The sequence below is a fragment of the Hemibagrus wyckioides genome, linkage group LG03 (genome assembly GCF_019097595.1).
Source record: "Hemibagrus wyckioides isolate EC202008001 linkage group LG03, SWU_Hwy_1.0, whole genome shotgun sequence".
NCBI lineage: Eukaryota > Metazoa > Chordata > Actinopteri > Siluriformes > Bagridae > Hemibagrus > Hemibagrus wyckioides.
Genome location: NC_080712.1, coordinates 18,769,302 through 18,789,802, shown reverse-complemented (window position 1 = coordinate 18,789,802; position 20,501 = coordinate 18,769,302). Strand labels below are relative to the sequence as shown.

General features: G+C 37.2%; 1 protein-coding gene across 1 annotated transcript; it reads left to right on the top strand.

Moving 5' to 3' along the window:
- The first annotated feature begins 3,820 nt into the window (after positions 1 to 3,820).
- LOC131351241 (metal transporter CNNM1) lies at positions 3,821 to 19,922 on the top strand. Its single transcript, XM_058386574.1, has 10 exons — positions 3,821 to 5,246; positions 10,814 to 10,957; positions 13,294 to 13,434; positions 13,584 to 13,753; positions 15,399 to 15,498; positions 16,246 to 16,391; positions 16,672 to 16,891; positions 17,450 to 17,554; positions 18,427 to 18,537; positions 18,871 to 19,922. The coding sequence occupies exons 1-10, from the start codon at positions 3,827 to 3,829 to the stop codon at positions 18,948 to 18,950; spliced, it is 2,637 nt and encodes an 878-aa protein (XP_058242557.1). The 5' UTR covers positions 3,821 to 3,826; the 3' UTR covers positions 18,951 to 19,922.
- Positions 19,923 to 20,501: the final 579 nt, after the last annotated feature.

Genomic DNA, 20,501 nt, shown 5'->3' with positions numbered 1-20,501 from the left:
TTAACACTTTCCAGATGGCCTTAAAACACATTAGTCTGTCTCATCTAAAACGAGAGTGACATCAAGTATTCTACTAGTCTACTAAAGAATCGTGCTCTGTAGTCAAATTAATCGAGACAGTAAACTGCCTGTGTTGTTCTCTAATTTTTGCTATGCAGTGATGTGATACAAAAAGTGATGTAGAAGAAGGACAATACAGGAGTAGCAACTTCTTGTTCGTGCAGTCAATAAGCATGCTAATAACAGACCTATGAATGATACTTAATGTCCAGTAGATCAATCTAAATGTTGTTTAAATGCATGATCTGGAGGGAAATTGTTGGGGGGAATGTTAGGAATTTGATTTAAAATATGCAACAGGTTTATTTATTTTCGATTGTTTATTATAGTTGATTTATTTTTTTCCCCCAAAGGCTGCCTGGATCAGCCCATTACAATAGCACTCTGAATCCTGCCTCACTCACTTCAATTAAGTCAAACACGGCAAAATTCAGTCAAATTTATTCAGTCAAATAGGATACATTATATAGAACTGATCTGCCACGAATAAATGGTCTCGAATAAACTGAAACATACCGAGTGGAAATGGGCTTTAGTTGATATAGCCTATTGTTTCATTAAATATATAGCATATATGTAAACCCACAACTTTTCTGATAAACGTTTAGTTTCCTAAATACTTGACAAAATAGTACCTTACCCAGGTTAACCCGGAAAGCAAAACCTTTACACTCTTCACTCTGCATTAGAAATGGTTTATAGCTTACCAAAGCTATATGTAGGCCCGTCATTTAGAAAGAGTTATTTGCCAATACAAAATAGCCACTGTGTTTAATTCAAAGCCAAGGGCTAAGCGATAGACAAATTATAGCACACTTATTTGTGTAGGACTTACTCGAAATACGAAATATGCCTTATTCGACCTTTGGCCAGAGTGTGTTTTTATAAAGCCTGTAGGCTAACTTATATATTTAGGTCGCTTAGTTTTTTCATAAATAAGCTACACGGGCCTACTGAAACACTAATGCTGCTGCATTTATATGAATTTTACACTGAACTTAATTGTTAATCATTATATACAGTTTAGATACTTTGATAATTTAGATGCAATTTAGAAGTCTCCCTTTTCCATGTTTTAGATAAGCGTTTTTATTTTATCCAAAACAGAGTTAAATTACTTAATTAGATTATGATTTGTTTTAATTAACCCACATAAATAAAAAAATATTTTACTTTATGCAATATTATTCTTTATGATATAGGAAGCCACATCATTACGGGTTCTCTTTTGCTGAGATAATATAACTTTCTTTCTTTCTTTCTTTCTTTCTTTCTTTCTTTCTTTCTTTCTCTACAGGTAAAATTGTGTTCTCCGTTAACAACAAACAATAATAATAATAATAATAATAATAATAATAATAATAATAATAATAATTGTAAAAAATATATCATAGACGCGAGGAATTACGCAGTCTAAATGCAGAAATTTATTCCCGCTATAACAGTGAGATGTATTTATGCCTCTAAACTATGCTTCAGGTGCTGTATAGTTGTACATTTTACAATGTGTAGTTCCAAAGAGCGAATGATTTTTATTTCAAGTCAAGAAGTTTATCTATCTAGTGACCTAGTTTATCTAGTTTTAACTATCACAATGATTCTCAACATTAGCGCCGGTCTAATTACATTTAATTTCTGTTTAAATTCAGTTCTTATTTGTTCTTATTTATTTACAGTTGCTATTTGCTATACATAATAAATAATAGTAGTTTATTTAAGCCTGTTTTTATTCATATTGGGCATTTTTAAATCATTATAAGTTTATGATATGCTAAGACATATCATTTTCATCCACAAGTTTCAGTGCCGTGGATCCAGTGTATACATACATATAATGCATACTTTTAAGTTTATACAAGTTTATAACAAGTTTTTGGAGCACCACAAAATAACAACAATAAAAAACAATATAGCACTTTATCGAGAATATATACATATATATTTAAATTATTGTGTCGTTTTGTTCGTATAGTGTGTAAATAATATTCTACACATTATTCTGTACAATAATATACATTTGCTGACGTGCACACAGCCCCTTAAACCGACTCACTGACTCAGTAATTCAGAATTATAGAAGTGGTAGTCTTAGTCTTAGTCCTATCCTCTTTACAATGCTGTCTTTCTTTCGCCTAAGTAAAGTTGGATAAAATGGCTGGCGATGGTTTAGCAATTTTCAGGATGTTATGTAGGTTCCCCTGGCCAGTGGAACTCCATCCACAGTTGAGACTCTGCTCTGAAATGTCAATTGTTTTCCAAAGGCCTAGAGAGGAAACCGATCTGACACAGGCCCAGGCACTGCAGTAAAACGTTTTAAAAAAGTATAAAGTCAAGGCCTCACACCGTAGCGTCGCTCTTTAACGTCGACGACGCGCTGAGCCACTTCGGAAAGTACTCATTCAGACTGTTTCTCTGATTTACTACGTGGCAGCGATACTGAACAGACGAGCAGAGCTAGTAGGCCACACATTATTTATGCGGTCAAATCTCCAAACAGCCGAGGCTTTATTTTCTGCTGTCCAAACATGAACGGTTAGTTTCCCATACGCAGATTTAGCGATTATTGGTTGTTCTGACACGTTTTGGCGAGTACAGTTACATTTCTTCCCTTCACGATTAGATTAGTAGCCTATTAAAGTATTGCTTAATATGTGTTTAATATAACTTAGTCGACGCATGAACACACACACACACATATGTATATATACACACACGATTATATATATATATATATATATATATATATATATGAAGAAAAAGGTTAAATATTATAAAAAATAAATGATAGAGCAGTTTTCTAATACAAATATCCTTGGATTTGACTCCTCATGCAGATCACATTCAGGTGTTTCAATTACACACACATCTAAACAACAAAAAAGCATGCACTCTTATAAACAGCCCTAAAGTGTGACTTGTTTGTCTCCGTGGAAGAACTCTTAAACTATATACAAATCTTTTGTGTAAAACCAAAGAACGGATTGTTTCCGTATAGCAGAAGGTCCCAGGCAGAACCCGTTAAGAGAGCACGAACCATTAACCACCAGAAGAACCCTCGAGCAATTCTTTTTTTCTAAGCTTGTATTTGTGTGTGTGTTTTGAGCTAGACACTGGGCTGACTGATGTCTGACTTAAAAACTTCTGCTTTCATAGTCACTTTTCCAGCGTGGGTTGATGCAATACTGCCACCTTCTGGACACATAGATCATCCTCCCTTTTAAAAACACTGTGCATGACCGACACTCAACCCCGCATGCACCGTGATTTTACTTCCCAAGATTATAAACATGTTCTCTGTATTTCTGACGTTATTTAAAACATCCCTAATGTGTATTCACAGCAAATGTCTGACCATAATGGCTAATGTGACAGAATATCTTACACCGCAGATCTGATCTTTAACATAATTGTCTGCAGAAGTAAACTGTTCAATAATTCAGTAAATGTTTATTCGGGCTTTCAAACACATATTCTGTATTATTATGCATAATTGGGGGAAGTCGCTCGTTATCGACAGTTTCCTGCGGATATAAATCTTAACAGTCGACAAACGGCCTATCTTCTTCGCAGTGTGTAATTTTCGCTGAGGTATTACATTCGAGCTATTTGCAGAAGACAACAGTTGTTTACTGGTGCCAGCAAATGCGCGCACGCGTGTATGAAGCGTGTGTGTGTGTGTGTGCGAGAGAGAGAGAGAGAGAGAGAGAGAGAGCTCTCGTCACGTGACACATCTCGCCAATGTCCTTCTGCAAAGCCACTCAGCATCATGGCTGCGGATGCTGCGGATGCTTTCCTCCCGCTCTGCATCCCGGCACCATGGCAGCTGCCGTTGCTGCTTCTTCTCGTCTCGCATCTTCCTGGTCACACCCTCGGTTTGTTAGGCTTTCGTCCAGAGGACACAAGTCCGGCACTGTCTGTGCAAAACGGACTGCTGAGGGCGACCGAGGGAACGCGCTTCGTGTTGCGTGTGTACTACTCAGCGTCGCCGCAGAGGATGAACCGAAACTCGAGCTCCAGAACGGACGCTACAACCGCGCCGTGGATCGCTTTTGTGGAGGAGCCGCAGCTGGGTCGAGAGGGTCAAGCTCACCCTAAGCGGAACTTATGTGTGGAAGAGAGCGCGCGAACTTCTGACATAGAGCTGCTGGGTTCGTTCAAGTCGGCCTCCAGTCAGAGCTCCATCCTCGTGGAGTTGCTGGCAAAAGACCTGCGGCGAGGTGAGAAAGTCAAGTATTATTCCATGTGCGCCTTTGACGGGTCCAAATGGGAGCACTTTAGATCGAGGGACTTCTGGCTAGCAGTGGTCGAGCGGCCACCACACGCGGACGGATGGCTTCAGGCGTCTCTTTCTGTGGTGTTGTTGGCGCTGTCTGCTCTCTTCAGTGGACTTGTAATAAGTATGCTCGCACTCGACCCCGTGGAGCTGAAAGTGCTCCAAAACAGTGGCACAGAGAAGGAGCAGAAGTACGCGGGCAAAATCGAGTCCGTGCGCAAACACGGCAACTACGTCCTCTGCACTTTGGTGCTGTGCAACGTGCTCACGAATACATTTTTAGTTGTTTGGATGTGCCAGATTCTCGGCGTCACGCCTCTGTCCACCGCCGCCTGTACTTTTCTGATTTTTTTCGTTGGGGAGATTCTACCGCATTCCGTTGCATCCAGGCACGGGTTGGCCATAGCATCTAAAACCATCTGGCTCACTAAGTTGCTGATGCTGGTGACTTTTCCCATCACGTACCCGATTAGCAAACTATTAGATAACATGTTGCATCAAGAAATAAGTAACTTTTACACTCGTGAAAAGTTACTGGCGATGCTGCGCGTTACAGATCCCTATCATGACCTGGTGAAAGAGGAACTTAACATCATTCAAGGAGCCCTCGAGCTTAGGACCAAAACGGTCGAGGATGTTTTGACCCCGCTCAATGACTGCTTCATGCTGGCCTCTGACGCCATCCTGGACTTCTACACGATGTCTGACATCATGCAGAGCGGTTATACTCGCATCCCCGTTTTTGAGAACGAGAGGTCTAACATTGTTGACATTCTGTTTGTTAAAGATCTGGCCTTCGTTGATCCAGATGACTGTACCCCACTTAAAACCATCACACAGTTCTACAAACATCCTTTGCATTGCGTATTTAATGATACCAAGCTTGATGCAATGCTCGAGCAGTTCAAGAAAGGTAAGTATCAAAAAGATGCAATGGTTAACTGGAGATTTATCTAATTAGAACTACTTAGAAGGTGTCACAAATATATACTAAATATTTTAAGTAAAACAAAAACTGTATCCTTACAGTTACACACAATGGCTGCAAAAATCTGGATGCAAACTGGGATAATTTCCTCATTTATAATTATAATATGATGAATGAGTTTGATGAATTTATGAGTTGCTTTTCACTAAAAACAGCATTATATTATAGATGGAATTCAATTCATCAAATGAAAGAGTAAGTGAATTAGTGTGCACTGTTGCACTGAAAGTAATGTTGAGTATCATTCCATCTGAGCTCTGTATTGTGGCTAGAAATAGATTTGATCTGCTTTGACATCTGGCATAAATTCATGCACTGGGGTATAGAACTGCAAAACAGCATTCACTGGATGTTATGTAACACTGGCTTATCCAGTATTCTATTCTGTTTTGAGAAACACAGTAGGCAGTAAAGCAACTAAACTTACTGTCTTGTTGTATATCAGCACATAGTTATACATGCTGAAAGACATTTTCCATTGGAATTGAGAGATTGGCAGATACACATATATTTTACTTTTCTGTAAAAAAAGAAAAAAGAAAAAAAAAGGTACTAGAATCAGATCTGCATTGCAGGGTACTGAATGAGCAGAACCTCAGGGCAAATTAAACCTCCTGCAGTGACCTTTCTCCCAATCACTGTCTCAGCTTCGGGCTATAGGGGATAAAATGTCAGATGTTGTAGTAAGGAAGAATATGTCTCTCTCAAACTGAGCTCCCCACACAGGAGTGTTTGAAGCTACGACCCCCCTCTGCCTCCACTAAATGTGTTATAAGGGAAATCATGAAATATGCAAGATCAACCTTTCCTTCTGTTAGAGTTAGGAGTGTGTATTGGTGTTGGTTCACAGGGAAAGTAATTAGCAGCCTCCCACTGCAGTAAGTGCAGAATGAAATAAATGGCATGTTATCACAGCTTCCAAAATCGAGTAGATAAGACATTGGTATTATAAAGGTGTTCACTACAGAATACATGTCTTTGCATAAAATGTTTATATTCTAAATGAAATTAATTATCTTTTATGTCTTTGGACATTCTTGTAGTGTTAAAGAATGAATTGGCTCATTTTAGGCACATGCCAGATTATCTTCTTCCAAAATTTGTTGAAATGTTCAAAATGTTGAAGAGTGAATATGTGTTTAGTGTTGCAAAGGTCTAGTTATGTCTGTAACTTTCCCATCATGCTCATGTGCACAAGCATGACAAGAGCTTCCAACAAAGGCACAACCTGACCAGTGACATAGTTTTTGCAATAAATATCATACAGCCATCTTTTCCTGGAACCTTCTTATTAAACTTTTTTTCTCATAGACACAGCTTCCCAAATGACACAGAACCCTAGTAATATTTTGAGTTCATGCCACTGGATGTGGCAATGTTAGCCTTGTAGAACCTTGAAAAGATGCACAGTGACACCCTGGGAGAAGTACTGAAAAGGTCTTGGAGCAGGTGTCCTCCAATACAGAAATATACAGTACATCCATCACACACAGATACAGTGTCTGTTTAGACAAGGTGGTCCAATGTATTTCCTCTGTGACAGATGAACGGATTTTAGGATTATTTGATGGCTTATGTTTGTCTAAACAGTACCTCAGCAGGCATACTGGTTATAGCAAGGAACACTCTACAGGTTTGCGTTCATAAAATGCTGCAAGCTCTGTTGATTGATTTACAAAATTGGGAAGTATGAACTCGAGCAGAAATCGGGTTCATCCACAAGGTCAAACTGACCCTCAAGGTCATATTCAAGGTGACTTTATAGTCAAAACATACCAATCTCCTACTCTTATCAGTGTGATGCCACCAGATAAGACAGATTAAGATAGTTCTGGCAATCACAAGGGGCTATATAGGAACTGTGATGGATGGAGGCATGTTGTACCTCTTAAAATAAATTTATGAGCCCACAAAGTGATGCCACACATAGTGCTGTTGAAATGTTGCAGTACCCACCACATACACCTCTAAATGAGGATTTTCCACTGTTTTGCAGGCCCTAAAAAAGGATTTCAGAAATCAGGAAGTGCAGAGGATCTAGCTGATTAGGTGCACAGTATTTATGGAGCAGATTTTTACTACAGGCATATAAGACCTAGGTACTTTTTGTAGTCAGGACATTTTCCTCAGCTGCTATGTATTGGCAATTCTTAGTCTCATCTTAAATGGGTGCTGACCTGGCTGGGGCTGATAAATGTTTTCACCCATTTGATCATAGCAGATCTGCTTGGGGACAGATTTGCCAGGGTATTTAGGATCACTATTCATAGAATAAGTTCTTACAAGCCATCTCAGTGCCACAAGTCACTACATTGCCTAGTTACTGAAATCCATGCAAAATGGGAACAATCAAAAGTAAAGCATAAAGTAGATGGTAGGGCCACCATGAGTTGTAAGTTGTCTTGTCCTAAGCAAAAAAAGGCCCACCTGTACCCAAGTAAACCCCTTTAGCCCTCAGTTCCTCCATGGTACCACACTACCTTTCAGCTTGAGGTCACTCTGATCAGGCACTGGGATAAGATCAAATAGAACCAGAGCTTACAGGCTCTTGATTCTACCAATGCTTGTGTTTTTTTATGCTCTAACATTTTTAAAAAAAAATTCTTTGAATTAAAAAGTCCAAATCAATTGTATTATTTGTTTCAAATTTGCCATTTTAAAAGCACAGATTTTATCTTAAAATAGTAAGTAAAAATGATAACCATTAATATATAATATTATTGTCATATTTATTACAATATTGATGCTTAATAGCATATGTATTTTGCAGTAGCATATTTTGTTTGTGATAATTCTCATCAAGCACACTCAGGTCATCTATAATTAGATATGATTTAATCGAGTAATCTATCTCAATGTTTAATCATACTTTCTCCTGACCTCTTTACCTAAATATTTTAATTCACTGCGGCACCAGTCTTTGTATTTAATTACAGTTAATATTTCTGTCTTGTATAATCACTGTGTGTGAGTGTCAGTTGAAGTTTTGCAATGCACTTTGCATTTTCTGTGAACAGTGATTAGAAAAGGCTGTTCATGTAATCATTTGATCCATGTGCAATATGTCTGCTGTGTCTATTTTTAACAACCCCATATGGATTTTGGAGTAACATACCAAACAATTGGATAGAATAATTCAGCAAAATTTGATAGAAATCTACAAGATTTTGATTTGTGAGGTTTAGTGGTATGCTATTGCTGTTTATTTTATAAAAGCATCTAGTGCTTTGTGGCTTGAATATATAGCCAGAAATTCTGGTAGAAGTGAATTTAAACAGACATAGGCCTTTATTTCACTGCCTATGTTAGAACCCCTGAATGCTACAACAATGCTACTAAAGGTGCTTTCTGAGCTGGCAAGAAAATAGACACTCCTTTTGGTTCTAACTAGTTGGTTGTCCTAATTATTGTGATGCCACAGAGACCGCTGAGGAAATGTTTTATTGACAGATCATAATTCTGACCATGTACAGTATATATATTTTAATGAAGCTACGTCTGGTTAGCTGACTTGGAAGTCACTGGGGATATCAACAGATTTACATTAGTTTATTAAAGTATTCATTGATGCATTGCTAATAAAAGCTTATCATAATCTTAATGTTTAATAGTACAGTAAATAAGCTTATCCATCCTTAATGCTGATGTGTCCTTTGTGAGTAGGGCTGCAATCTACATGTATTTAAATATTCATGTTTCATAATGGGGTCTTGTCTTTAGTAGAAACATTGTGGTCATGGTCCAAAGACATTTGGTTACAAAGATGTTTGTAGAGATAAAAACACATTTTCAACATTAAGATTATCATAATGTCTGCAGTAGAGGGTTGATTTTCAGAAATTGTACCATTATGTTCAGTTTGCTGATATTCATAGCATCTGTAATCTGCTCTTTATTAACATATTTCAGATGCAGATGTAAACTAAGTCAAATGACAGCTGTAAAAGTATCATAGCAGTGGAGGTCATGCATTTTGTGGAAAGGATTTGAGTAGGTTTGCTTTGAAGATTATTCAGTGATCAGCACCATTGAAGCAGGTAATTCGTAGCAGCCATTTGAGCAAGTTACAGGTCACAAAGAGTTTATAGTCAGTTTTATAATAGTCCTCGAATCTGGCAGCATTTAGCCCATAAAAGAGACAGTAAATAATTATAATTCTATGCTTAAGCGTAATCAGATATTTTCAAAAGAAATTCCAGATGTCTCAATTGTTACATAAAGGTTCAAAGTATTACTTCCTGGGCCAGTGATCTTTATTGTCATAAACTATCCTGATTAATATAGTGGAGTGTAATTAGAAGTGACGTTTTGTCAATAAAGGACCATATGCAAATTCCATATGCCTGGCCAAACAGGCTAAACCATACATAATATTTAAGACAATATGCCACATTATTCACTTTTCATCTACAGCCGAGTTCTCTTTTATTATTAGAAAGGTATTTTAATAGCCAGTCCTTTATATTTATATTATTACACACTCATTTTTACTACAATGAAGAACCTAACATCACAAATGTGCACTGGTGGGTGCTGTCAGCATTATGGAGCTCTTTGGCTGGCACAGCAGCAAATTGAATTACAGGGACTTTCATGTGGACTTCCCTTGGGGTGTTTTTGCATGTGCACGTTGTTGCGTATGCACATGTTATATAATAGTGGAGTGATGTAATGCAGCTCCCTTGACTAGCTGACAGCTGGATTCTTAGTGTTGCCTTATGTGCCCCTTTACCTGAATCCAAAGACACTCTCACATCGCTCAGTCTGACCTTCAGTTACAAACATGAAAACAGTTCAATTTAAACTCAATCATTTGGCCAGACTGAGGTGCAGTCTTCTGCTCTGAGGTGAAAGAGAGTGGATTATATTGTATTATCCTGTCTTTGAGAATAGATATTCCAAATCTGGCCATCTGATTCTTACAACACTCCCGCTGGAGTTAAGTAATTCTATGTATGTACCCTCAAACTACTGCGCTGTGATTACAGCACTGTGCTGTGAGATGCGTTGACACTCATGAGTTTTCAGGGAAGATAGTAATTAGTTCTGACAGCTGAGTGCACATTAAAAAGCAGATTTTTTTGCTGGAGGGTTTTTGTACGTGGTTGTTGTTCATGGTCTGGTTAAATCTGTCAGTAGAGCCAGGCTTCCCAAACCCCATTGCATAATTCTTCACTATTGTTTATGTAAGTCTGAATCTCCAAAAGTCAGAACTGGGGCTGATTAATTCCCATCATCGGAATCTAAATCATCTGAATAATAAGATATCTCATAGCCAGTTTTCTGCAGCAATGTGAAATAGCCTGAATTGTTTTATAGAGGTTTGTACTTCGCTTTGCTCTACTAAATAGAAGTACAAACACAACTGAACAAAATGCATTATCCATGCTTATATACTCAGAAAAAAATGTTTTTGGAGTACTTTGGGAAGCTGTGATTAACAAAAAACTTTCTGCTTTTCTTGTTATTTTCTCAAACTTCCACTTTTACAGGAAAAAGCCATTTGGCCATAGTGCAGCGAGTCAACAATGAGGGCGAAGGAGATCCTTTCTATGAGGTTATGGGAATTGTCACTTTGGAAGATGTTATTGAAGAGATTATCAAGTCAGAGATCGTGGATGAGACTGACTTGTACAGTAAGTGTTATGCTTTCTCAGAATTCCCAAATGCAATTCTATATTTCTTTTGGGCTCACCATTACCCCCTCTTCAGAGGAGCATTGAGTTATTGTTTATTACATACTTTTAACACTATTTAATGAGGTCCCATAAAGACTGAAGATGCAAGCTAATACAGCCATTGATATCATCACAGAGGAAATGCAGATATACAGATATAAGAAAACATAACAGAATAATTAAGACAAAAATGACAAAAAGACAAATACTATATGTAGCAGTATGTTTATATTATATTATATTTTGGTAGATATCAAATTTACCCATAAAGGTAGGTCAGTATCCTGACAGTTTTGACCTTGTGTGGGCATCTGGCTGATCTGCATGAGGAAAGCTACTTTTTTACTTAAACTGCAAAAAAAGGAAAAAAACGGAGGAAGGTTCAAGATTCAAGAAGCTTTATTGTCATTTCAACCACATATAGCTGACGCAGTACATAGTGAAATGAAACAACGTTTCTCCAGGACCTGGTGCTTCATAAACATACAACATAAAGATCAAACACAAAAAACAACAGAGAGCTAGGACCGAAATTTGTCCAAGCCACATAAAGTGTAAAGTGTGCAGCTAGGTGCAAACAGAGCAAAGACAAGACAGTGCAAAAACAATAAGTACAAAAAAAGACAACACAAAAACACAGGACACTTAGTGCCAAAAAAAGAAAAAGAATATGTGCAATGAAATGTAAATGAAATGAAATAAAATGAGATGATGAACAACTTTGAGACCTGACAACATGTATTGTGCAAAAATACAATAACAGCGGTTGAGGTAGTGCAAAATAGAAATTAACATAAATATAAATATAGCAGCAGGTGTAATAAACACAAGGGTTGACACAAGGTAGTGCAATAAGTATTGAACAATATAAGTTATGTGTGTGTGTCCACACAGGTGAGAGAGCGAGAATGTGTGTGTGTGCGAGAGACAGAGTTTTGTACAGTTCAGTCCTGAGTGTGTGTGTGTGTGAGAGAGAGTTTTGTACAGTTCAGTCCTGAGTGTGTGTGTGTGTGTGAGAGAGAGAGTTTTGTACAGTTCAGTCCTGAGTGTTGAGGAGCCTGATGGCTTGAGGAAAAAAACTGTTACACAGTCTGGTTGTGAGGGCCTGAATGCTCCAGTGCCTCTTTCCAGATGGCAGAAGGGTGAAGAGTGTGTGTGAGGGGTGTGTGGGGTCATCCACAATGCTGTTGGCTTTGTGGATGCAGCATGCAGTGTAAATGTCTGTGATAGAGGGGAGAGAGACTCCGATGATCTTCTCAGCTGTCTTCACTATCCGCTGAAGGGTCTTTTGATACGATTTCGATTCGATTTCAGTCCCTTTTGTTTATTGGGGTTAAGGTAAGGATTAGATTTAATTAGTTGCATTAATAGTGGAAGGTTCAAGGATAGTAAGAAGTGTGTGTCTGTGTGTGTGTGTGTGTGTGCTGTCTTTTTGTGAGTTGTTGTTCTTGTTCAGTAGTAAAGGTTATCTGATGCAGAAAACTGCTATTTTTAGTATTATTATCATTTCTATAAAAGGTATTCTAGCACTTGAGAGGAAGCTTCATCTAACATTGGAGGTTGTTGTTTACTTTTTGATCAATGGATTAAAGTTGCTCTGACAGCTGGGAAGATATTTTAATGCCCAAATATGTAATGTGGTCAGTGCTTATGGGGCTGGTTGGAGTCTGGATTGCAGTGTCTGATAAACTGAAAGGGAGGAGAGTTGTTTTTCAATGGTCTGGATAGTGTCTTATACTGAGGATAAATAAAGAACTGTGTGAAGCCTTAAATATTGTCTGTGGCTGATTTTGTACTGAATGTTAGATATGGTTGATGTTTATATTTTGGTATAAACAGTGTTGAAAACTAATGGTTAAATAAAAATGGGCATCCCTGTTTTGTACCTGTGTGCTATGCTTGTCTGTTTGTATGGTGGATGTTTACTGCAAACAACAGATCTGTCAAACTCAAACTAGACATTAGTTCATTGTTATAATCTTGTAAATAAGCAGACTGTTCATTTATCTTCTGCACAAATTAGATTTGTACCATATGACGTTCTTAAACTGTTCTTAAACTGTATCCCAAGATATTCAGTTAACTTTTCCTGTTTGGAACATAATAGAACACTTTTATCAGAGATTCCCAAATATTCTATTTCAATCAGTTTATTTTCACTGGCTGAGTCATGAATATTTTTTTGGCAATATTTTTTTTATGTAAGTTTGTATAATGAAATTCATACAATAGTTTTCTTCATAGACAATCTGACAGGAAAACGTTTTCCTCTGTGCATTCCTGTGTCTTTGTAGCTGATAACCGCACTAAAAGGCGAGTGTCTCACCATGAGAGGAAACAGCAGGATTTCTCCATTTTCAAAATTTCTGAGAGTGAAATGAAAGTCAAGGTCTCCCCTCAGCTGCTGCTGGCTACACATCGCTTTCTGGCCACAGGTATCTTCCTCAAGACACAACATTACAGAAAAAGAGCTTAAGAACATCTTATGCACTTAGTCACTGAAAAGTGTACACAAAGTACTGAACACAGTAGCCCAGGTTCTTAATTTTTCCTTTTCTTCTTCTTTCTTCTTGTTTCCTATCAGAAGTGGAGCCTTTCAAGTCCACTTACATCTCAGAAAAGATCTTGCTGCGGCTCATTAAGCATCCAAGTGTTGTACAGGAGCTGAAGTTTGATGAGAAGAAAAAGAAATCACCAAAGCATTACCTCTACCAGCGCAACAAACCTGTTGATTACTTTGTGTTGATTTTGCAGGTAAATATATCCAGGTAAAGAGAAACCCCTTAACCCTAATGTGGTGTGGTCACATTTAAGCAATATTGCACAATCAAGAGTGCTGTTGTGCATGGTTGTGATTTGGCCACAGATTATCAGAACCATAGAAAAATTCAGCACAACAGCAAGATCGTGAGTGTGATAGTGTGATTTAAGTTCAATCAACAAAAATAGTTCCCAAAGAAGCTACAGCTGGATAGAGCATTGTGTTTTGCCATGAATTACAAATGAGACGCAACACCACACAGACTGCCTGAATGCAGCTGCTATTTTGACTTCATTTGCATTTAATTTAATATGCAGTAAATAAAAAATATATAAATAATAAAATAGGGCCTAAAATCTATTATTATACAAGGCTTAGTCATAGCCTACAGACTTCTCAGAATTACCATCCAGCCAACAATTGTTCCAAGTTTAATAATAATAACCCTCATTTTATTTTTTAAGAAAGCAGTTAGCCTTTGTAGATGATTAGAATTCATTATTTAAGCAATACCACATGAGCAAGAATGCAGCTACGAATTTCTGCAGTAATTCAGCCACAGGCACAAAACCACAGGCCACAGGTTATCACAGCTATGACGATATTCAGTATAACTGCACAATTACTAGGGCAAAATAGCTTATATACCATAGATCTATAAACAAGGAATTAATATCTAAGTAACTGACATTTCAAGAACAATATGTTTTGTTTATTTTTGCTCCACTAGCAGAGATAGTTCCTGAGCTTAACTTGATATAATGGTATGCTGAGAATATGAAGCCATATCAAGCTCTGTCTACCTCTACAGCTGTAAAACAATAGATTTATGAAAAATTAATATAGGGACACTTTGTCAAAGATTACAAAACTGCAATTTAAAATGAGTAATCACTTTAATTAAAAGCATCATCCACTATCCACTAAGTATCATCTATTTTTTCTAGTCCTGTCACATGAGGTAAAAGTCATTCACAGTAGTCTTGACTCAACTGATCACTTTCCATCTTATAGCAGTGCTAAAATCATTGCTGATTAATTCAGTAAGTTTGCTTCTGTTAGTTATAGTGGCACATGTACATGGAATTTGTTAGGTTTTTCTCTTTGTTTCAGTATGGCACGTAACATCTTAAGAAAAGAATTATGTTCACTGTGTAATGAAAACATTCAATTACAACATCTTTAGGCAGACTAACTAAAAATAATTAATAAAACCAATTTATTTAACCAGAGAATGAACAGTGGACATTTATACGTAAATGGAGGAAAGTAGGTTTATGTATATCATTTAAACTGGCATTGGAGTTTATGCAGCTGGATTAGGGGAAAAGATAAGCTTATTTACTTTCATCATTTATATTCCAACATTTAAATTTACATTTATTGCATTTGGCAAATCTTCTTATCCAGAATGACTTATAGAAGTGCTTTAAAGTCTTATCCTTATCAATAAATCAATAAATACATCCGGATGCTGGTACAGTAGGTCACAGACTATGGGTACTATCAGTCTAAATAAACTTGTTGTGGAGGTAATATAGTATAAAGAACACAAAGACAACACAGGAATATTCTTATTCGTTATTTCCTGTAGGGAGGCCTGAAAGCCTGAGAGCTTGGTGTTCTCTTGTTTTACAGGGTCGAGTGGAGGTAGAGATCGGAAAAGAAGCACTGAAGTTTGAAAACGGTCCTTTCACTTACTATGGCATGCCTGCCATCATGGCTGTACTGCCTACAGGTAAGCTCTGTTTATTAGAACATGATCATGTTTCATCCAGAACTGAAGAAAAAAAAAACTGGAAATGTCAACTCACTGCATCACTTAAAGTAAACATAGTAAACAAACAAACAAACAAATAAATAGGACAGATTGTCTAAAAACTCCAGCAGAAGTGGTATGCCAGACACAGGACATAATGAAGACATATGCAACTAGATTGCACTGCTGTATAAACCTTATGGGAGAACACTGGTGTAATTAAAGCAAGAGGTCAGTTTCGAGAAAATTGTACAAAAAATAGAAAGCTGGAAAAAGCAGATCTTCCAAAGTTAATGAATAGGCTCCTTTAGTCTTTTTTGTTTGTTTGTTTTTTTCAACTTTTTAGATCTACACTGCACTGGAGCTAAGAATATTCACACAATAATGTCTGTGGATGTCACTGCTGAGTTACTCATTCTCATAGTCTGGTTTAAAATATATATAGAGAGAGAGAGCATCATTATGCTAACCATTGCATCATTGCCATCTGTCAATCTTACCTCTTGAGCAGATGCAGATTTACAATTCAGAGATTCTAAAAGATTTCAGATGTGATGAATTTTACAGCTCTTTGCAACCAGACTAGATTACTTTGTTTATCTAAAACATATTGACGTTAATGAGTGGGAGGATGGCAGTTATTAAATATGCTGTAGCTGTAAAAGTAGTATCTGTCATAATGATTGTCAGCACAGGCAGTAAAGTGACTGGCTGTGTATGATTCAGTTCACAGGTCACCATCACGGAGCAGTGGATTAAATCATTCGGACACCACCATCCATGCGGGAAGCCTGAGCCAGCTGAGCATAGGTGGAGGAGCTTACCTACCAGACTATTCTGTTCGCCAGCTCACTGACCTGCAGATCATCAAGGTTATCACTCAAATACACACAAAGATACATGGGGAATTTAATTTACCCACTAATAGGTACAGAAGCAGTATTAGTGCATCATTATTTATTGTATATTAATAATTAGGGTCAATATCTGAAGGTTAATCTTCCATAGATAATTAATTGTTTTTGAGATGTCTCAATGTTTCAGTGTCTCATGACACTTGCTCAGTTTTGGTACACTGCATATTTCTGTGAAAATTTAAAAGAGAGGCATGTGCTGTTAGCTGTTTTTGTAAACTCTATTAATCTTATTTAGGTTACTCGTAACCACTACCAGAATGCTCTAACAGCTACACGAATGGATAGCTCTCCTCAAACCCCTGATGCAGACATCCAGGCTGGAGGAGAGAGGACCACACTTCCAGAAACACGCTCAAACAGCATCGCGCTGCCCCTTCCCCGCTCACACCACCACACACACCACTTCAGACACCCCCACAGCACCTCCATGCTCAATGAGAAGAACCGCATCGTCCGTGAGTCCGCGACTGTCTTCACTGAGACTTTCCTTATTTTGTGAAAAATATATAATTGAGAATTGGAGACAATAGTTTACAATTTAAACATGAGTATTTCTTATTAAAAGTGTTATACTCTGATTAATATCTAACTGCTTTTAATTCGTCTGCCTGCATTTTCAGTTTCTTTATAATTCATTTATTCCAGTATAGAGGTCAGACAGGTGCTTTTAAATACACAGAATGTTTGCATTTGCATTTATTACTGAAGTTACTTACTGAATTCTTCTTCAGATTCAGAAGTGTAAAATGTAAAAATGTATACAGTTTTAGGGTAAAATCACTTCTGACATCAGACATGGCTCAAGACAGTAACCAGTGTAACAAATTAACACTTATTGTGCCTAAAATCTTTATAGTACTCAAGTGATTTCTGTTATCATATTCATGACAAATGTCATCAGTTAACCATGCTATATTACACTAAGCATTATATTACAGCAAATAAGGCATTTATTTGGCATATTGTGTTTAATTTGGGGAATGTGCTAAGCTGTGTTTGGCCTTTTCCTGTAGGGAGTAAATCAGATGGACAGAAAAGCCCCAGTGACTCTGTATTCTTGCGCATGGATGAGATCCCGTACATGAGGACTGAACGGCTAGAGGAAAAAGAAGGAACTGGTGGGTGAAAATATCACCATCTTATTCTACATAAAAATGACATAATTTTCTACCTGAATTCTGATTTTCTGTGTGATGGCCTGTACTATTCCAGCAAATGAGAGAAGAGTCAATCTGAATCAATCAAAAAGAAAAGTTTCTGTATTGAAATTTAGATCGAATCTGTCCAATGTAGATCAATTCTCTACATATGAGAATGTAAACAAATACAGCTACTTTTCATTATTTCCCTAAAAAATCACATCCTCCAATCATATACCTAACCTCAAACACCTAAACGTTTGTGCATTTGGAGGAGCTTTCTAAATTTGCAAGCAAGAGGATTAATAAACAAGTGCAGCTTTCACTTGTTCTGATTGTTGAATGTTGGTGATCGGTGGCATTTATTTTTAATCTCCATTTACAGACTGAGGTGCCACAGGAGCTGATGATTTTCCTCTGAGGATATTTTTAATTTACACCTATAATAGATGAAAACTTATCACTAAAAATATTAAAATTATTCAGACTAAAATAACTGAGCATTTGGTTCTATCACCCCAGTGATAGTAGATCACCAGATGCTCTTGAGAAATGGTCCTAGCTATCTGCCATAAGTAAACTGTTAAACACTGGAGAGACTGTTTGACATGCTGCTGGGGAGGGAGATGCATGGCTTCCAGGCTCTGTTTATATGACCCATGCAGGAATGCTGACACCAGACACCACAAGTCATCTCAGCAGTGCATGTTGTGGCTGGAGGTTAGCAGGAGCAACTAAATCAGAGATTATGAAAACAAAGTTTGTAAAACGGAGATTCTGTTGTCAGTGGAGAATAGAAGAAAACAGAATCTCTCTAACTGCTTTTATTTTCTTTCTTTTTCTCTGCCTAGATACTGTGGATGTACCAAAAGAAACAGGCCTGTCTTCATCGCAACTGATCAGCTCACACTCTCTGAATGGATCAGATGATAACCTTGGCAAGAAGTTGCTGCGCAAACTAAGTTATTTTTCTCTCAACACACAGACACACACAGACACACAAACACAGCCACTGCTGATGGCAGCAGTATCTTAGCAACCACACACACTCATTCTGCTGCAGCCCACTCGTTGCTTTATCAAACATGACATACTCATACTCACATGTGACTCACACATTACACATGCATTTTTAGCAAGTGTAATGAGGTATTTAGAAATCTGCTGTCAATAATCATGCGTCATCAAGTGTTATTGCATAATACTCATAATTTCCATGTAAATGAAATGTCATCCATTTATTTTCTTTCATTTTTAAAGCACAGGGATTAACAGTGGGGGTTTTTTGTATCCAGGTAACAAGAAACGGAAAAAGTCACGTGATGGAGATAAGCCAGTCAAGGACATTTGTGAACTGTCCCAGGTGAAGACCTAGCACATCAGTACAAGCAGTTCACCCCTTTTGCCTCTCTCACAGTACTACATCTCCCACCAATGTGAAACCTCCTAGACCTCCTAAACCATCCTGGAAGACTTCTAAAAGGAAAAGGAGCTCAGTGTGGACAGAGGTGGCTGCTATTGAAGACGAATGATAAAACATTGCTATTATTATTTTATCTCACCTTTTCATGTTGGAAGCTGTTGAGTTGCTATTAAGTCCTGAATATGTCAGGAAATGGTGTGCTTTCAGACACCAGTAACATTACCCAGCCTACCCAGCCCAGATTTGTGATGTGGAGTGAACAGCAAATATTTAAGACACAATCATCGTGTTTTTAAGGTACCACTTTTTTCAGTACTGTGTACTATTTGAAGGCTTTTTGCTGATGATGTCATCTCCAGTCACTGTGGTGATTTCACATGAACCTCTAGTGCAGGTAAAGCTTACAAGTACAAGCCTGCAGTGTTTAAGTTATTCATCTCAACAACAGCAAGGCATAGCCTTCTGACAGGTTTTATAAACACGATACTTCAGTATTGATTTGAAAGAATTAATTAGTGTTTATTTCTTCACTGAGAGGTATTAGCAAGGCTGTGTCAGGAACTGTCTAAGATAGTTTAGTGATAACGGAGCACTTTAAGTGAAAGGTGATCCTTGTATTTAGTTGAATAGTTTACTCAAGGTGTTGAGATGGGGGAAGTGAATGAACCTGCCTATATTAGGTAAGTGCTATTCTCTCTCTTTGTCTCTCTCTTTTTTGTACAAGGTCTTAGCCAAATCAGTAATTTTATAGTGCGGGAAGAATGCACTGAGCATTATTCATATACATACAGGATGCTTAAAAGTCTAAGCACATCCAGTCAACAGGTTTTACATTAAGAGTGTTGAGTGGAATTATATAAAATATAATATAAAATATAATGGCATGCATTTCTTAAATATTGCTCATATATATATATATATATATATATATATATATATATATATATATATATATATATATATATATATATATATATATATATATATATATACATATATATATATATATTTATAGAGCCCTGCAGTTAAAAAAAGAAAAAAAAAAGCCATATCTTGAACAAACTTGAATGCATCAGTATGGAGAATGCATCAGAAACTATCACCTCAGTCTATATATGTATATATAGTGTACTATGCAAATGTTTTAGGCTGGTAAAATAAGAATGCTTTCAAAAGTAGAAGTGTTAATATTTTATTTTTATCAATTAGCAAAATGTGACCTAAATGAACAGAAGAGAAATCCAAACTAATATTTGGTGTGGCCATCCTTTGCTTACAAAACAGCATCAATTCTTCTAGGTATACTTGCAGACAATTTTTGAAGGAACTCGGCAGGTACGCAGTAACATCTTGGAGAACTAACCACGGATCTTCTGTGGATGTAGTCTGCCTCAAATCCTTCTGTCTCTTCATGTGATCCCAGACAGACTCACCATCACTTCCAGGACTTCTTGTTCTTCTCTACTTTGAAGATAGTTCTTAATGAAATAGGCTGAATGTTTG

Excerpts from the sequence above, each read along its gene's own strand:
- LOC131351241 (XM_058386574.1), top strand. The coding sequence starts at position 3,827 with ATGGCTGCGGATGCTGCGGATGCTTTCCTCCCGCTCTGCATCCCGGCA. Across the intron at positions 10,958-13,293 it reads GGATGAGACTGACTTGTACA|CTGATAACCGCACTAAAAGG; the intron begins GTAAGTGTTATG and ends GTGTCTTTGTAG. Across the intron at positions 18,538-18,870 it reads GAAGTTGCTGCGCAAACTAA|GTAACAAGAAACGGAAAAAG; the intron begins GTTATTTTTCTC and ends TTTTGTATCCAG.